The 15,781-nt window shown below is 41.5% G+C and overlaps 1 protein-coding gene across 4 annotated transcripts in view; it reads left to right on the top strand.

Moving 5' to 3' along the window:
- BRF1 (BRF1 RNA polymerase III transcription initiation factor subunit) overlaps positions 1–15,781 on the top strand; it is a 175,639-nt gene that overhangs the window by 119,051 nt on the left and 40,807 nt on the right. For all 4 annotated transcript variants that reach the window (XM_055715148.1, XM_014278464.3, XM_055715149.1 and 1 more), the window contains 4 exons: positions 8,084–8,142; positions 10,254–10,335; positions 10,433–10,488; positions 12,337–12,593. In XM_055715148.1, coding sequence (XP_055571123.1) covers positions 8,084–8,142; positions 10,254–10,335; positions 10,433–10,488; positions 12,337–12,593 — 454 coding nt within the window. The remainder of the gene's footprint in view (positions 1–8,083; positions 8,143–10,253; positions 10,336–10,432; positions 10,489–12,336; positions 12,594–15,781) is intronic.

Here is a 15,781-nt window from a genome sequence, read left to right as displayed (position 1 = left end):
TTTTTAAGTTCTCTGTAGTGCAGAGCTCACCGCCTAGTTTTATTTGAGGTTACAGGAGTATTTTTCTCAATAAAGCATATGTCCTTCTACTGGGGTGGCTGAGTGCCGGCCAGGCAAGGATCCTGGGCTTGCAGGGATGCACAGCAGAGCATTTAGCGCCCACAGCAAGACCTGGCTTCTTAACCGGCAAGCTGCAGTTGCAGAAATGATGCTTCAGCACTTAAACATTAAACCAGCTGTTCCCTTTATGGCTGGCTCGGGTGTAAAGTGCTCTTGCTGTTTTACATAGTGGTCTGGCAGCACGAGGAGAGTGGGCTGGAGACAGATCTGAGCCCAGTTGACTTTGCTATCGGCTCTCCAGGGCGTTGTACAGCCCTCGCCCTCTGCAAGAGATACGGCGGCGCTTTGCACTTGCAGGGTTTGGAAAGGGGAACTGATTAAGATGCTGGTCAGTTCTTCTCCCTAGCCTCTCCCTTTATATAAACTGTTACTGTTGGATACCCCTGCAGAGATTAAAAAAAAATCAGAAAATAGAGGCCAGAAGGCACCAAAAAGAAGGAAGGGTGGGGGAAGGGAAAGGAGAAAAAAGATGCCAAGAACAGCATAAAAGGCAAAGGAGGAAAATACAGCAGGGAATTGGTGTTCGGATGGAAAAGAGCAATAAGTAAGGGAAATCTGTCCTATATTTTCTCCATTTTAACAACTTTTAAGTCCGTAACTACTCAGGCAGGAGAAGGTGAACCTATGGACGAGCGCTGAGATGTGTGTCACACCTTTGGCAGGAGTGCAGGACCAGTCTGGGTGTTGCTAGACGCAGAAATTTTGAGTTGGAGAAGACTTGTGCCTGTGCATGGGAGCTCGTACCACTTCTGGGCTCTGGAGCGGGAAAATGTCATTTGTGGTAGCTAATTAGTATGTTTCCAGGTGAGTATTTGTCCAGTTGATCGCTGATGGTTATTGGTTTCATCAGCAACAAATAGCTTTTTTCATGTTGTTCAGACCAGCCATCCTCTGAGCACTTGGTTGTGGCAGCAGGGTTCTGAGTTTAAAAGAGAATGATGGGTTGCATCAAGTAGGTTGCATAAAGGATGCTCTTTTTCACTGTTTTCAAAAGGTGTTTGGGGGACGTGAACGTTATTCCAGAAGAGGAACATCTGCTGCTGGTTTTGAGGACAGTGTCAAGATGTTCAAAAGATTAACTTTCAGCTGTATTTATTTGGGGAGGTTGAAAGGATTTTTTCGTAAGGGCTTTTTATATTGCTATGTAGTTCAGTAAGCATGAGCTTACCTTTTCAAAGAAAATTCTTCAGAATCAGAAAGGCTTTGTTTATTGCTGGACTGGTTTTGAACAAAAAACATATATTGCAGGGAGGATTTCTGGAGAGAATGGAGTGATTAACTGTTTTTGTGATGAAATAGTGTTTAACAAACTTCCATGTCTGTTAGACTAGCAGTATAATCTTTAACTGAATATAAAATGTGTGGATGTGGTTTGGTTAGATCCTTTGTGGACTGTGAGGTGAAACAATAGTATTTGGTTCAGTGTGGGTTTGCTGCCAGAAAAGCAGCAGGGTTGGTGGTTTGGTGTATTTGTTGAGGGTTTTTTTCGAAACAGAAATTTAATTTATAAAAAATGTGTTCAGTGTCTAATAAAAGTTCTGTGAGAGATGACTGACGGTAGGAAAAGCTTTTCTCATAATTCTTTCCCATATACCATTAAACACACAAGTTCGAAATTCGGCTCCTGCGATGGGGTAGTTGTTCTGTGGCCGCTGTACAAAGGCAGCGAATGCGGGAAGGCTGTCGGGTGTCCGTTGGCTGCCGTAGGGCAGACGTAGCACCTGGAGCTTGAATCAGTGTCAGGAAATAGAGATGCAGGCACTTACTAAAGGGTTTGTAGTTCTGCTGAATCTTGTAGGAAAGCCTCCTGCTTACAGCGACGTGGATGAGCATTGTGCAGTGATTGCAAACCAGCTGGGATCGGTCCCAGCTCTTGTTCCTCTTCGTTTTGTGAGAAGGTTCTATTTTCAGCAGACAGGAGTGAGGAAGGAGCTAATGAGCTTGTTCATCCCTGCTTTTGTGCAGGCTTGCCTTGCAGAGCCACTCTCTCGTGCTTGCAATTGTAGGGTACGTAGCATATATGTGGAATTTCTTTGGTTTTATCAGGTCACATCTTTTCCCTCTTTGCCCTTCATTTGCACCCTTTTGGGCTTTGCCTCTATACTTCCAGTCCAAGCACGAGGAGCCGGCCGGTGGGTGCTTTGCAGTGCCAGGGCTGCGTGTCCTGGTGCTGCCGGGCAGGCTGGCGCCAGCCAGCAATGCCTCCTGCCATCCCTCATCGGCAGGAAGGAACATTTCTGAGAAGAAGGGGCCTCACTCTGCGTGGCGCAGTGTGTTTGCTTTCTCTGAAGGAGCTGGCAGGCTGGAAACTTGGCTTCAGCTGGAGAGGACCCCTTAACCTTGCCTTGGCAGGAGGAAATAATATAAGTGACAGACTTCATTTATCTTTATGCTGTATGCATAGCCTGGTGTGCTCCGTACGCTGTCAGACCTAAATCCTGGTGTCGAATTGGCACTATGAAGGAGTAGGCTGTAATTTTCAAGGTGGCTTCAGGTACAATAAAATAAAAAATGCTTTCACTTAAATACAAGTGTAAACGTCCTGCATTTTGTGACCTTAATTTCATCAGTGAGTGCAATTCATTTTGCTCACTCCTTACGTTTTGTTTCTGTGGCATGCTTCTGATGGCACACGATGACATTGCTGAAGGTGACCGGAGGGAGCAGAGGCACTGGCAGCTGCGCGGTTGCACGCTCTGGGATCGGGGCATGGCGGGGAAGGCTGGGGTTGCACAAAGAGGTGCGTTATCTGGAGCACTGAGATTGGCACCAGTTTAAAACTGCCAAGATAACCTCTCAGCCTGTTGCAGAGGCTTCTAGCCCCATATTAATAAAACTCACCATGTACCGCTCTCATACAGCCCCATGGACTCTGCGTGCCCCTTGGCGTGCGGCAGATTCATTTGCACACCCATTGATCTTCGTATGCCACACTTCATGCCGCGCTGCTGCTGCCGCTGCAGCGTTTTCACATCCATTTCTCTTCCCTATCTGATCACTGTGGCACTTTGTCTGCCCTGCGCCGCTGCTGCTACCCTCCCGGTTACCCACTTAATGACTGTTCTCTTCATGCCCCTTGGTAAATCAGTTATCTTCCCCTCCAGATGGGTTCTTGTCCCCTCTGATCAGCTAATCAATTATATTCTGGTGTGGTTGTGCAGTGCCTTTTTTGATGCTAAGCTACCACCTTCCCTTTGTGCTCCTTGCAAATCCCAAAGTGGCACCGACACCGCTCATCAGATTTAGCTGCAAAAGCGTTTCTGCCCCGTCAGGTTCCTCCGACAGTCTGTGGGAGCCTTCTGTGGCTCCCGTTGGTTTTAATCCCTCCCTGGAGAGCAGCGATCAGTCCCACTATTTCTGGTGCCCCGGGCTCAGGTCGTTTGGTTTGTTGCTTACGGCTTTTTATTAGTGAAAAAGGCTCTCCCAACTGTTTTAAGATTTTGTGGTGCTCTAGCCCCAAACTGTTTCTTAAATGCTGGGGGTGCTTAGCTGAATAGGTGGAAGGGTTCTTTGTTTAAACTCTTTCGGCTCTTTGACTGCTACGAAACGGTGCGACGCAGGGTGTATTTGCTGCATGGGCCCACAGCACCAAGTGCCTTCTATTATATCTGCTCCAGAGGATTTCCTGGGAAGTGTTCAGCCTCCATTTCTGTCTGTAAGGAAATCCTCTTATCTAGGCAGAGCAATAAATAGTGCTGCCTCCTGTAATAGAAGCAGAAAAACACATTCTTCACATGGCTGTTTTTAAAAATGTGGGGTTTAAAATATATCAGCTGGAATGATTCTTCTGTAATAAATCCCCATAATAGCATGTATGTATACATTTAACTAGCTGCGCAGAGGTAGGGAGAAGGGGAGAGACGGTGTGTTAAAGAGGGTTTAGCGTGCATTTAGTAATGACAAGAACAGTAAATAATCCTGCAGGTTTACAAACCTAATCCCCAGTGTCTGATTGTAGCCCTTGCATCTACTAGAATCAGTTGGAAAGTCATTAAAAGGCTGTAAAGAAAGGGCTTTTGGTGTTTGTGTTTTTTATTTTAAATATTGGGGGAGCTGGCTGGGTGACTGATGATTTTAAGTGGCATGAATGTAGTTCATTTGGGACCTTGATGGAAAGCTCTAGAAGTGCCATGGAGACGTTAAGTGAGGATGGAGTAGTGTGCTCCTGGCTGCCTTGCTCTACGCTCTTCCTGATAGTACTTTCATTTAAGAAGTGGATTTGGGGGTGGGGGTGTTGTTTTTAATGCCCAACTTATTTTTGCCTGTGCCCTGCAGTGAAGTGGTTGTTTTTCTTAGCAGAAGAAATCCACAATGTCTAAGAGCCGTGCCACGTGATGCTACTGCTTTTAAATAAGCTTTTAAGCGGTTGGACCAGATGTTGGCCACATCTGTGTTTTTATTTCATTGAACATTTCATTTCGACCCTTTTATTAAAAGAAAAAATGATCATTTAGGAATTATTTTTAAAAGTTTAGCAGCTGGGAAGATCTTTCTGGTATATAAAAAACCCAAGTGATTTACTTTCTGTGTCCTGGAGCAAGACGTATAACATCGAGCAGACGGATAGTTATGGCTGATAGGGTCTACTCATGTTGGGAAGGATTGCCGTGGAAAATTTCAGATCAAAACGGGTGTATTCTGTTTTGAATTGGCATTCTGTAACAGAACACCTTTTTTTTTTTTTTTTTTCCTCCCTAGTGGAAGTGTTAAACCAGGGATTTGAAGGCACCTTCTCTTCTGAAAACCCCTCACATTTAATGAATGCTTATCGCCTTGGCAGGAAAAAAGGCGACTTGCAGGCAGAAGGATATCCTGCAATTACTCCCTCTACTGCCATTATGGGGTCTCAGAAATGCTTATTATTTAGAACTTGCTTCTGGATTTTTCTCTGCAATTTACCAGTTGAAGAATGAGTTTTCCGTCCCCATTGCTAATTGATCCAAAGAGAAAAACTAGCACCTAATTCAGTAACAAGTTATATTTAAAATGACATGTGAAATTGCTCATGGTGTCTGAAATTACATCATTTTCAATCTGGCATATTAGGGCTGTATAAGGCAACAGACACCTACTGTACTGTGACATACTAAATTTTAAACCTCTGAGCCAAAAATGTAGCAGGGCATGGGAGGAGCAAGGTGCTTAATGATGAATGAAAGCAGTGGCAGCTTAGTTTCAGTGGGATATTTTTATTGTTCATAAGAAGCTGTGGCAGTTTTTACAACAAACAATTTTGGGATGCAGTTTTATGTGAAGCTGAGCAGTGACTTGTGTAGTTCTGTCGCCACTTCCAAATGTTGATTTTCTAGCCTGCGATTTTCAGAATGTACCAGTAATTTTTGAGTTTGGCTTCCTTTTTCTTTGTCCCTAATTCCAAGCCCAAGATAGTTTATATTTTAGTCTATCTGATGCGATGAATATGGGAAAAACCCCCTAATCCTTTATTCACTCAAGTAAACCAAATTGAAAGTTGGGGTTTTTTCCCCCAAAATAACACTGAGAGAAAAAAAAGGTAGATAACACAAAGAAGGGGGAGGCCATCCCCCCTTCTGTCCTACAGCTTGGTGGTTAAAGCGCTTACCCAGAATATGGGAGACCCAGTTCACGTCCCATTTCTGCCCAAACTTCTTATGACCTAGCAGACAGGTTGTTCTGGCCTGGGCACACTCTTGCACTCTGCTGTTGAGCTATTTTATTTTGTGTAATGCAACATTTCTTGACCCAGGTGGACAGTCGACTGAGAAAGGGTCTCAGACACTGGACTACAATATTTACTCCTTTCCTTTGTGAACATTTAAGCATTTTGCTCACTGGAAGTTTGTATCTCGGTTCCAGAAGGAGGGACATGTAGTGCTGTTTTGCAGAATACTCTGTGCTCCAGTGAGTGATGCAGCATACAGCGATTCTTCTCTGCACTTTGCATGGTTAGGGTTTGCTAAAAAATTCCAGTGAGTTACATTAAAGAGGCAGCAAAACACCAGGATGTAATTTGTCACTTTCTTCTTCCTCTCCAGCCTCCAGCCAGGGTGCACTCTGCCATGTCCTTGGGTCACATCCTTGCCTGCTGAGTAGTGGGGTGCCTGCACAAGGAGCTGGGGGCTCCGTAGAGATCAGAGAAGAAGGAAAGCCTATATATTGAACAGTTATATAGTTACTGTAAAATGTTTCACACTTTTAAAGTATATTTTGGGGAAAAGGTTGTAAAGTAAATCTGGTGCCTGGGACTAAAGTACAGTTAATTTCTAAACATAATGGCAATGAGAAATGTTCCTTAAGGCCTTTCCAGTCATATTAGCATCAGTTTGTCTGAATTGGTAAAGTTCACGGTACATTTATGAGACAATCTCAGAAAAAAATCAAAGCACAGTGTTATGAAGTTCCTTGTGACAGGACATTTTCTTTGGGGTGAAACCTGTTTCGCATATAACTTGGTGTGGAAAGTTTAAAACTTCCTGTTGATTGTTTAAAGTGTTTTTTGGAAAGATGTTCGTAAGCGCTCAGTGTCCGATACCAGTAAATGTCTGCTGAGTTGAGCAGCCAGAACCTTTGCACCACCTTAGGAAGTGCAGCCTTTATTCCTAACCAGATGTTTTGGTTGGATTCGCAACCCTGTGATTTCACATACTTCAGGCAACTGGTGTAAATGCCTGAGTTTTGCCAAGTGGAGCATCATTTGTATCTTCTGGGAGTGCTCGTAATGCCTACCTTTGCTTGTCTTCACCATTTGGTTGCCGTAACCTGCTGTTGGATCAAAGGGCTGCAGCTGCCTTCCCCCTCTGCCGGTCCAGCTCTGCGCTGCTCAGGAGCTCTGCTCCACGAGAAAGCACAAGGCTGGGGAATCAAACTGTTCAAAGGTCTTGGTTTGTGTAGAGGCACATCTCCTGGACTGGAGAGCAGGAACTGTACAGTTGCCAAGCTGTTCTACACCATTTCAGTTTTAATTTGTTATTACAGATTATTGAAGTTTTGTTGATTTTTTCTGCAGGTAAACTGGTTAGATCATCTCTTGTCTAGTCTTGATTACAGGTAGTAGAGGTGACCAATAACATTGCTTCATTCCCCAGCATCAGTCTTTGTTGAACAATTTATTTTCTTCTCTACCTGAACTACATTAATAGTGTGTTACTACTGTACATTCATGTGATGTGGAAAATCAGGTTTTGCTGCTGTACACTGTGCCAGTCCCACATTAGGCCTTGGTTCTGTTCTGTTAATGTTTTTTAATGGATAGAATATTAAAAAAAAATGTTTTCAGAAGAAGTCTGCATAAATACAAAGCTAGGAAGATGACAGTAAAATTGTGATTACGGAAAGGCATTATTGTTTAACATTTATCTAGACCTTCCATAGCTTTTAAAAGTTATTTTAAAATTTGGAAATGTTTTAATAATTCCCATTTTACTAATACACATCTTTTTACAGAGCTGGTATGAGGTAAGTGGTTCAAATGATGACAGATCAGAATGAAAAAGAAAGCCATGGTATTGACTGTCAGCGTGATGTCTTTATTCATTGGTCCATGTTGCTTCCCTGAAAACAGAAAATATTTTCTAAGTCATAATTTACGGATAAACTGTTGACCTATAGGCTCTGACAGATAAATTCATATTATGATGATAGAAAAAATGGTCATCTTTTTGAAGTGGTTTCCCCAGCTTCCCGCTTAGTGTTTGTGGCTGTAAATTAAAATGGGGGGAAAAAAGGGCAACTGAAAGTGTCTAATAGATTTTTAGTGCTGAAGAAGACAGTGCTGATAACGTTAAATTAATTCAGTGTGGTGAATATGTACACATGTGTATCCCCATATTGAAAATACTCAGCAACACATTAAACCTCCTGGATGAATGCAGGAAGGATGCAAATCTCTGAAGGGCAATTGTTAAGTGTTACTTTATCATAGAACCTGAATTGCAATAGATTTTGGACAAACGTCTGCCTGATTAAAATGTGTTTTTCTCTGTAGAGAACACAGGGGATGGTGAATTAGATCTGAGTGGGATTGACGACAGTGAGATAGATCGGGTAAGTCTCCCTCTTATCTTCTTATCCAGGGTGTCTTCTGCATTTGGATATCCAAGAAGGACAAAGCGGTTCTTATCTGGGTTATGCTCTCCCCTCACTGCCTCTTCGTTCTGATCTGTAGAGAGGTTCGAGTGATTTCAGTGATCTGAGATCTCAAAATTAACGTTCCCGCAAGCCTGTGAATTTGGCGTTCCTTGCCCAAGTTATATATATCTGTGAGGCTGCTGCTGCTTGCTCTTGCCATGCTGGAATAATTATGTTTTAGAATGTCTTCTGAAGAGGGACTTCTAAAAGTTCGGTGGAGCTCTAAATTCATTATTTAATTAAGATATACTCTACATAGAAGGCTGCCATGGAAACCAAACTGTAAAACCAGCATGTACAGCTTCTGTGTTCTTTCAGTGATTTCTGTAACATTTTCTGGATTTATTATTATTTGTGTGGCAGTAAAAGATACACTTTACCGTAGAACCTGAATACGACAGCCAGCCAGCTGTGGAAAACGGCTTGTTGAAGGCCACACAGCAGGTCTGGCTCTCCTGCCTCTGAGCCTGTTGCCCTCTCCAGCTGCCACACTGCTTTGCAAGTGTAATTTGAACAGATAATGCCAATGCTAAATACTCCTTTTGGGGTACAAAGTCATTGAGAGCAGTGAAATTGCGTAGGGGTCACTGATCTGCAAAATGTTGCTGATGGATGGTGGAGCAGAGAGATGCTCCGCTTGACTTCAGCCTTGAAGTGGGTTTTGCTAGGCTGGGCATTCAGAAGGGTCTTGTGAATTGGGTGAGGTGAATGTGGTGTGGAGGAGTGGGAAGGCTGAAGGTTTTCAGCATAGCAGGTCCATCGGCACGGTCGTTCCTCCTCCTAGGCTCTGTGAAGAGGTCATAACTCTACTTTTATGACTTTATATTAATTTCCATGGCAATAGACTGTAGTATTGTAAGCCCAAGATTATGAACTCTCTAAAAGCATAAGAAGAATGAATGACTGAGTTAGGAGGAAGTGTATTTTACTATTATGGCCCACTTTTAATTGAAGCAGATGAAAGAGTGAAAATTTGTTCTGATAAACCAGGGCTTGCACAGCTGTTTACTCTCCTCAGTTGCCCTTGGAGGAAGGACTTCTCCTTGCATTAGTTTCATTTGACTGGAGTTATTTTTATCATTAAATCCTGTATGTACATTTTACTTAGGACAAAATCTTGAATGCTCAAACCCATAAGATGGAGACATCTCAATTTGTTTTTCTTGCACTTAAACATCATTTTACAAGTCTTGGGTCTGCTGCCTAAATATGACGTGTCTTGTTCATGAAGGATGGCCCGATTTGTCTTCTCCATTGTTTCATGGACAATTGTGCTAAATTCTGGGTTTATTTTTACATTTTTGTAACTGAAGAAGAGATCTATCTACCAACCTGTGAGCCTGCCTGCTACCTGTTTATTTCTGTAATTCATCTGAACAGGTTCTAGATGTGTTTCACAGCTCCATACCTTCTAACGATGTAACTGAGACTAAGTGGAGTGAACTGAAAAATGCCTCGATGTTATTACTGAACCCAACTCTCTAGGGGACTAAAACTCCAGCAGTCTAAGCTGGTTTCATTCACACAGATGTGGCCATTGAACTATTAGTCTCAGTAACTGTGCCTAAACCTTTGCAGAAACCTGCCCAGAAGACACATGTTTCTGTTTTGGTAGCACAGGGCAATGGTTCCCCTACTGTTTTGAATTACGGACCACCGTCAACACACAGAATTACTTGCAGATGACCATGTTGTCACGATACCCTCTCATATAATATGAAAGAGATCATAAACCAGGATCACTTTAGGTTAATTACAGACCGTGTACAATGAGTCCTGGCTGATTTTTGATCGCCCCATCATAGTCTGGAAACTGAGCACTTGTTTTTTGAAAACGTTGCTTATTTTGCTGGCTTTAGAAGTGACTAGAAATGCTCTGTTTGTCACATCTCAGTCAAGTTTTCTTTTATTAATGTATTTTTAAGAACAGAATGTGAATTGACCTTGCCAGTGGTTTTTCAATTCACTTTTGTTACATGGTTTTCAAGTTGATTTCTGAAAGTAGATAAACTTGTTTTGTCTTTTAGTATATACTTAATGAAACAGAAGCTCAGATAAAAGCAGAGCTGTGGATGAAAGAAAATGCAGATTATTTGAAGGAACAGAAAGGTAAGTATATAGGACTGAAATTCTCCTTTTGGCCAGTGTTGCTGAAGTATGCAGTCTGTGTAATTTTCATGCTGGTTACCCTTTTGTCATCTTTCAGAAAAGGAAGCAAGAATAGCAAAAGAGAAAGAACTTGGGATTTATAAGGAACACAAGGTATTAAACTGTGTGCGAATTGTGTCTGTTTGAAAATGTCCTGGAATTCATTACATTTGCTGATCAGCTCCATGTAGGATGTATGGGCGTAATGGTACAGGTCACCACTAAATGAGTAAAAGCTATTGTATCTCTACCTGTTATTGAATTACAAGGCTATAATTTTTCAGGTGGTGAGTAAAACTTTCTTGCCCAAGATTTTATTTTAAATTACTATTACGAGAAAAGTCTGTGCATGGCAAAGTCAGAGCTAGCTCTTTGCATTTATGATTGCTGTCCTAATTGCTTGCTTATTTAAATAGAGGTCTTAAGACATGCCAAATTTTTATTTTTCTTTTAACGTGTGCATGGGGAATTTGTTTGTACTTGCCATAACTTCAGTAGTTTTCTTGCCTCTTACCATAATGATTTCTTTATGAAGAACTGAACAGATCCACTTGAAGGAATATTTTGTTCTACCTTTCATAAAGAATGCGACAGTTATGTTAACAAATGGCATGTCCTGTCTCCATGTTTAGCAATTTAAAGCAGCCTAATTGGCCGTATATTCACAATTTACGGCATTAGTGTTTTGTGTAATTGAGCAAGTGACAAGTCAAATCTTCCACATGCAACTAAAATCCATGTTAGCTTTAGTGTTTGTATCCTCTATCTTTTTTTCTGGCTAATGCGAAAGACAGAGTTTCCTACTTCCCCTAGGTATTTTAACAATAAAAACAAAACCAGACAATGAAACACTGTTTTATGCTTCAGACTTTCTCATTCATCCTACGTTTATGCAGACGTGGCAGTCTACCAGCAGTTTTCAAAATTGTATAACTCGTTGGCACCGCCAAGTAGCCCAAACACCCACTTTTTTGTTCGGACAACACAGGAGTTTTTCTCTAACTCTGTATTGTTTCTGACAGCTCGAGTAGAACTTGATTAATATAGTGCTTTCCAATTTCAAGGTAGCACTTGACCCATGTAGGTAAACAGAGGGGCTATTATCCATTAAAAAATAAATCTCCTGCAGAGCTTGATGTTAAAACCTTCCTGTGAAAAGGAAAACACCAAATGAGAAACAGAGGTTCTGGGCTTTTTCGTACCTACCCAGGCATGGGGCATGGCTAGAAATGTTCCCCGATGTCATTTCTCTTTGTCTGGCTCTGTGCAGCATCAACCTCCGCAGCGCAGCGCTGGGCTTGGGCTTGCAGCATTTGCCAGGGAAAAGCAGTTGCAGGTGACATTGCTCCTGTGCTCCTGCGTCTGCAGCCTCCCGCTTCCCATCCGCCAGCGTAAATGCCGGTCCATGCTTAGAAAGCTGCTGCTGATATTCGTGGCCTTTTCCAGTGTGGAGGATGGGTTGGGTGGATGCTCTCCCACGCTGCGTTCGGAGTAGATACAAAATACCGTTGCAGTTTCAATATGGAGTTGTCAGTGCTTAGGGGAGTCATGACCCAGCTTGACTCTAACTTTAAAGGCAATTTTAGCAGGGAAACTTCTTTATTTCTCTGCTGAGTGATGCTATCAGGGTCCCTGTTCTTGTAACAGGAGTTCACTCCTTTTTTTTCCACGCATGAGAAATGGCCCATGTTTTTTCTCTGGCAGCATTACTAATACTGAGTAAAGAATTTGTAGTAAACTGTTCGGGCATTTGGCAAAAAGTGAACACTCATCTCTCTGAGAAAAGAGACCTCTAGGTCCTGGTGAGTGGCAGGAGAGGGAGCGCTGGCTTAGCCTGGGCGCGTCGCCTGCATCCCCCCGCATCAGCAGCACCTGAGCCAGGACTGCTGAACTGCAGCTCGCCCTTCTGCTTCAAGGAAACTTTGTTTGTATCTACATCACTAATTTTATATTTTAATTAAGCCAAAGAAATCTGCAAAGAAGCGGGAGCCAATTCAAGCCAGCACAGCAGGAGAGGCAATCGAAAAGATGTTAGAACAGAAGAAAATCTCAAGTAAAATTAATTATAATGTGCTAAGGGACCTGAACAGCAAAGGAAGTAACACACCAAAGAAAGAGGATGACAGCACTGATGACAGCACCAACACCAAGAAGCTGTCAAGAAGAAAATCTATTGCCAGTAGGAATATAGCCAACCCTGTAAACAGTGTGGGAAAAAGGTACTGCAATTGTTCATTTATATCTCTGTCTGTGAGACTGTCTATGTATCTTTCTGAGCCAGACAGTGTAGGGACTGAAACATTTGTTTGAGGCTAAAATAATGCCGGGGCTCTGTTTTTATTTATTTGCCTGCAGTGTCGTGGCAGCACCTTATTTATAATTCACATATCAGAGGTCTGCTTTAGTGCGAGGTAATCATCCTGAATCAAAAAAAAAGAAAAAAAATCAATGGAAATTCATAAATGTGAATCTTTCAGCCAGGGACACCTTTTCTTCATATAATCCTGACATTTGCTGTCCTTCCTTTCTAAGTTGTCTGTATCAGCTGACATGACACTAAATGTTCGAAAGCTTTGGCTTTTTGCTTGATTTGAAAAATATAGTTCCCATCTGTTTTGACAGCTAGCTGTTTTGATTAGCTTTTATTTTAGTTTTATTCCAAACTTTTGTTGTTAATTGATGACACAAATATAAAGCTTTATAGTAAATACGCTTGTCGGTTTTCTGGTCTGCATTTGCAAATGTTTTATAGTGTGATGAAAGCTATTATTTTAAGGAGTAGAATATTCGACTTGCTGGGCAGATTTGTAGTGTGCTGTGAAGTGCATAAGGAGATTGATGTGTCCTGTCTGCAATATTAAACTATTCTATTTGTCTTCAGTTTATGAAATCATGTCAGGTGATCATTTGAAATGTGTCTATGTATAGTAATTTCTTACTTGGATTTTATTTATTTATTTATTTATTTACTGCCTAGAAGACACTTTTTTTTTTACTTCCAGAAGTATAGGCCAGGTGCCCCACGGAAATTTAGGTATTTAATTCTGAAACATAAGATGATGTCTCAGCATCATAGTTCAGATTTAGGCCTGTGTTGCAACCGGGTAAAGGGCCAGGGAGGTCCGGAGGGCAGGCAGCCACAGGTTTGGGTGCTATTCGTGCAAGAACGGGAGATGTAGGGTACCTGAAAACGTGAAGCTGGGAGGGGGAGTAAGCGTTCGTCTGGAGTGGTAGTGAGCATACAACTCTCAGAAGCTAAGCAAAATAAGGATGACTAACCCTTATTATTTTATGGGTAACCCTTATTTTGACTTCGTTGGACAAGGAGGGCAGAGGCATGGTCTTCAATTGGGCTGAAAAGCCAAATACCAGAGCCAAAGCATTCGCTGGCCCCACTGTCACTGGGATGCAGGTTTTTGCACTGTACCAAACGTCTTCCCTTTCTTTTCTGTACCTTCTTTATTCTGTGTTTTACCAGGATGACTTCATCTTCGTTCAGCTTCTCACTGTTAATATCAACAGCTTTGCTTTCTAGTTCTTGACTCACTGTGGATTTTAATTTCCTCGCTAAGTTGCTACTTAAGGTGATGTCTAATGACCTGAGCACCTAAGTTTTCCACTAGTGAAGGAACGTGAGGATGCATTGAGGATTAACTAACAGCATTTAGCCTATGCTTTATTTGGATTTAACAGGTATTAATGAGTCATATTCGGTATTTCTAGTAAAATACGGCCAATTAAGTTGTCTGAAATGCATTGTTGCGATGGGAAGTAGGACTGGCCAGGACCATGGCTGCATTTCAGAGCTCAGCAGTAACACGCATGCTCAAGCTGCTTTGCCACGTCCAAACCTTGTCACTTCTGAGGTTTGAAGATATGTTGGGCGCTCAGAACTCCTGTTGAAGTCAGCGTGTTAAACGCTTAACAGGTGTTAAACTCTTTGCAAAATCATGCCATAAATATTTAATTTAACAGTGGTGCAACTTGAAAAGGTTTCTAAATAAATACAAATCAGTATTTTCCAAAAGCAGCTAATAAAACATGTTTATTTTTCCTCTCGAGAGCCTAAAGTACGTCCTTAAGATGCATAACAGAGTTTCCTAATGATGATTAGCAGATCTCGGATACAATGAATTTTGCAGCAGAACACTTCAGAGGAGGTTGGGGATATATGCAGATACGTGAGTTGAGAAGATTTTGCGCTCCTGAAGTAGGCAGTGTTCATGCTTAAATAGTATGAAGGACTTGGCAAACCATTAGTTGGACATTTTTTTCGTACAATTAAAGATTTATGACATACTTTTGATTTTTTTGCTAATATTCTAAATGCCATGCCTTTTAAATGGCATGCATAAATTTCTGTGTTCTGCATTGTTCTCATATGCCATGCATTCATTGCCTTTGTTCAGCATTGTTCCTCTGAGAGGTGAATGGCTAAATAGTTTCCCAGTGATACAAAAATCATGGTAATTTATATGCAATTAATAATAATAAAACCCCTGAACATTTCTCATTAGAAAATGAATGTAGCATATAATGTGTCTTTATCCAGGAGGCGTTTGCAGAGATCTTGCTAACCATTTTGGTTTGTAGTGATTTACAGTCCTGCGTGTTTATCTTTGTATGTCTTCAATATTTAGTAAGCTGCATCTGACTGCAGTAGCACCTTGCATAACCATGCTTTGATCTGTCCCTTTAGTTCATCTGAGTTACAGTCAGATTTTAAAGAGCTACTGATTTAGTCCTGTTCCCAATTAGAAGGTACCAGTACCAAGTTACAGGGAGCTTTACAAGCTAGGAAAGGAATACTTGATCTTCGTGATTAAAGCAGCAGTCCTCTAAAGGTATAAAATTAGGAAAGTAGATTATTATTTTTTAAATAGAGAAGTATCTTTATTGCTTTCCTTTTGCAAGCCAAGATTTTACATACCTCACCAGGTTTGGACAGATGATACAATGAGGTATGTCATGTGTCTTAGAAATTGTCTTCATTTACAGTATGTAGCACCTTGGAAGTAGGAAGTTGATCTCCATCTCCATCTTTCTAATTGCCCCTTGCTATAAAATACTCTGCGCTGTTACTTCGACATAGAGGACTTCAGATTATCTCGTGAGAGGAACGGTTTCCCCAGCCAGATGTGGTGCAATCTCTGGGTGGTGTTTTGGTTTTTTTTAATATGACATAAAGTAGCAGTTACAGTGTTAATCAGTTAAAATATTGGAAAAGCTTTTTTTTGCCGATGTGGTAATGATAAGCAAATTTTACAGTCTTGTAAGAAGTTGTTCATTTGCAAGAAATTTCTGAAGAGCATGGTCCCAGGAGCATGCTAAAACTGGATATTCTTTCAGTTGGTGGCCCTTTTAATATAGTTTTGTTGCTGCTATAATCATTTAATGGTTACTTGGA

This window comes from Falco cherrug, chromosome 7 (genome assembly GCF_023634085.1).
Source record: "Falco cherrug isolate bFalChe1 chromosome 7, bFalChe1.pri, whole genome shotgun sequence".
Taxonomy (NCBI): domain Eukaryota; kingdom Metazoa; phylum Chordata; class Aves; order Falconiformes; family Falconidae; genus Falco; species Falco cherrug.
This window is presented reverse-complemented; position numbering and strand designations above follow the sequence as displayed.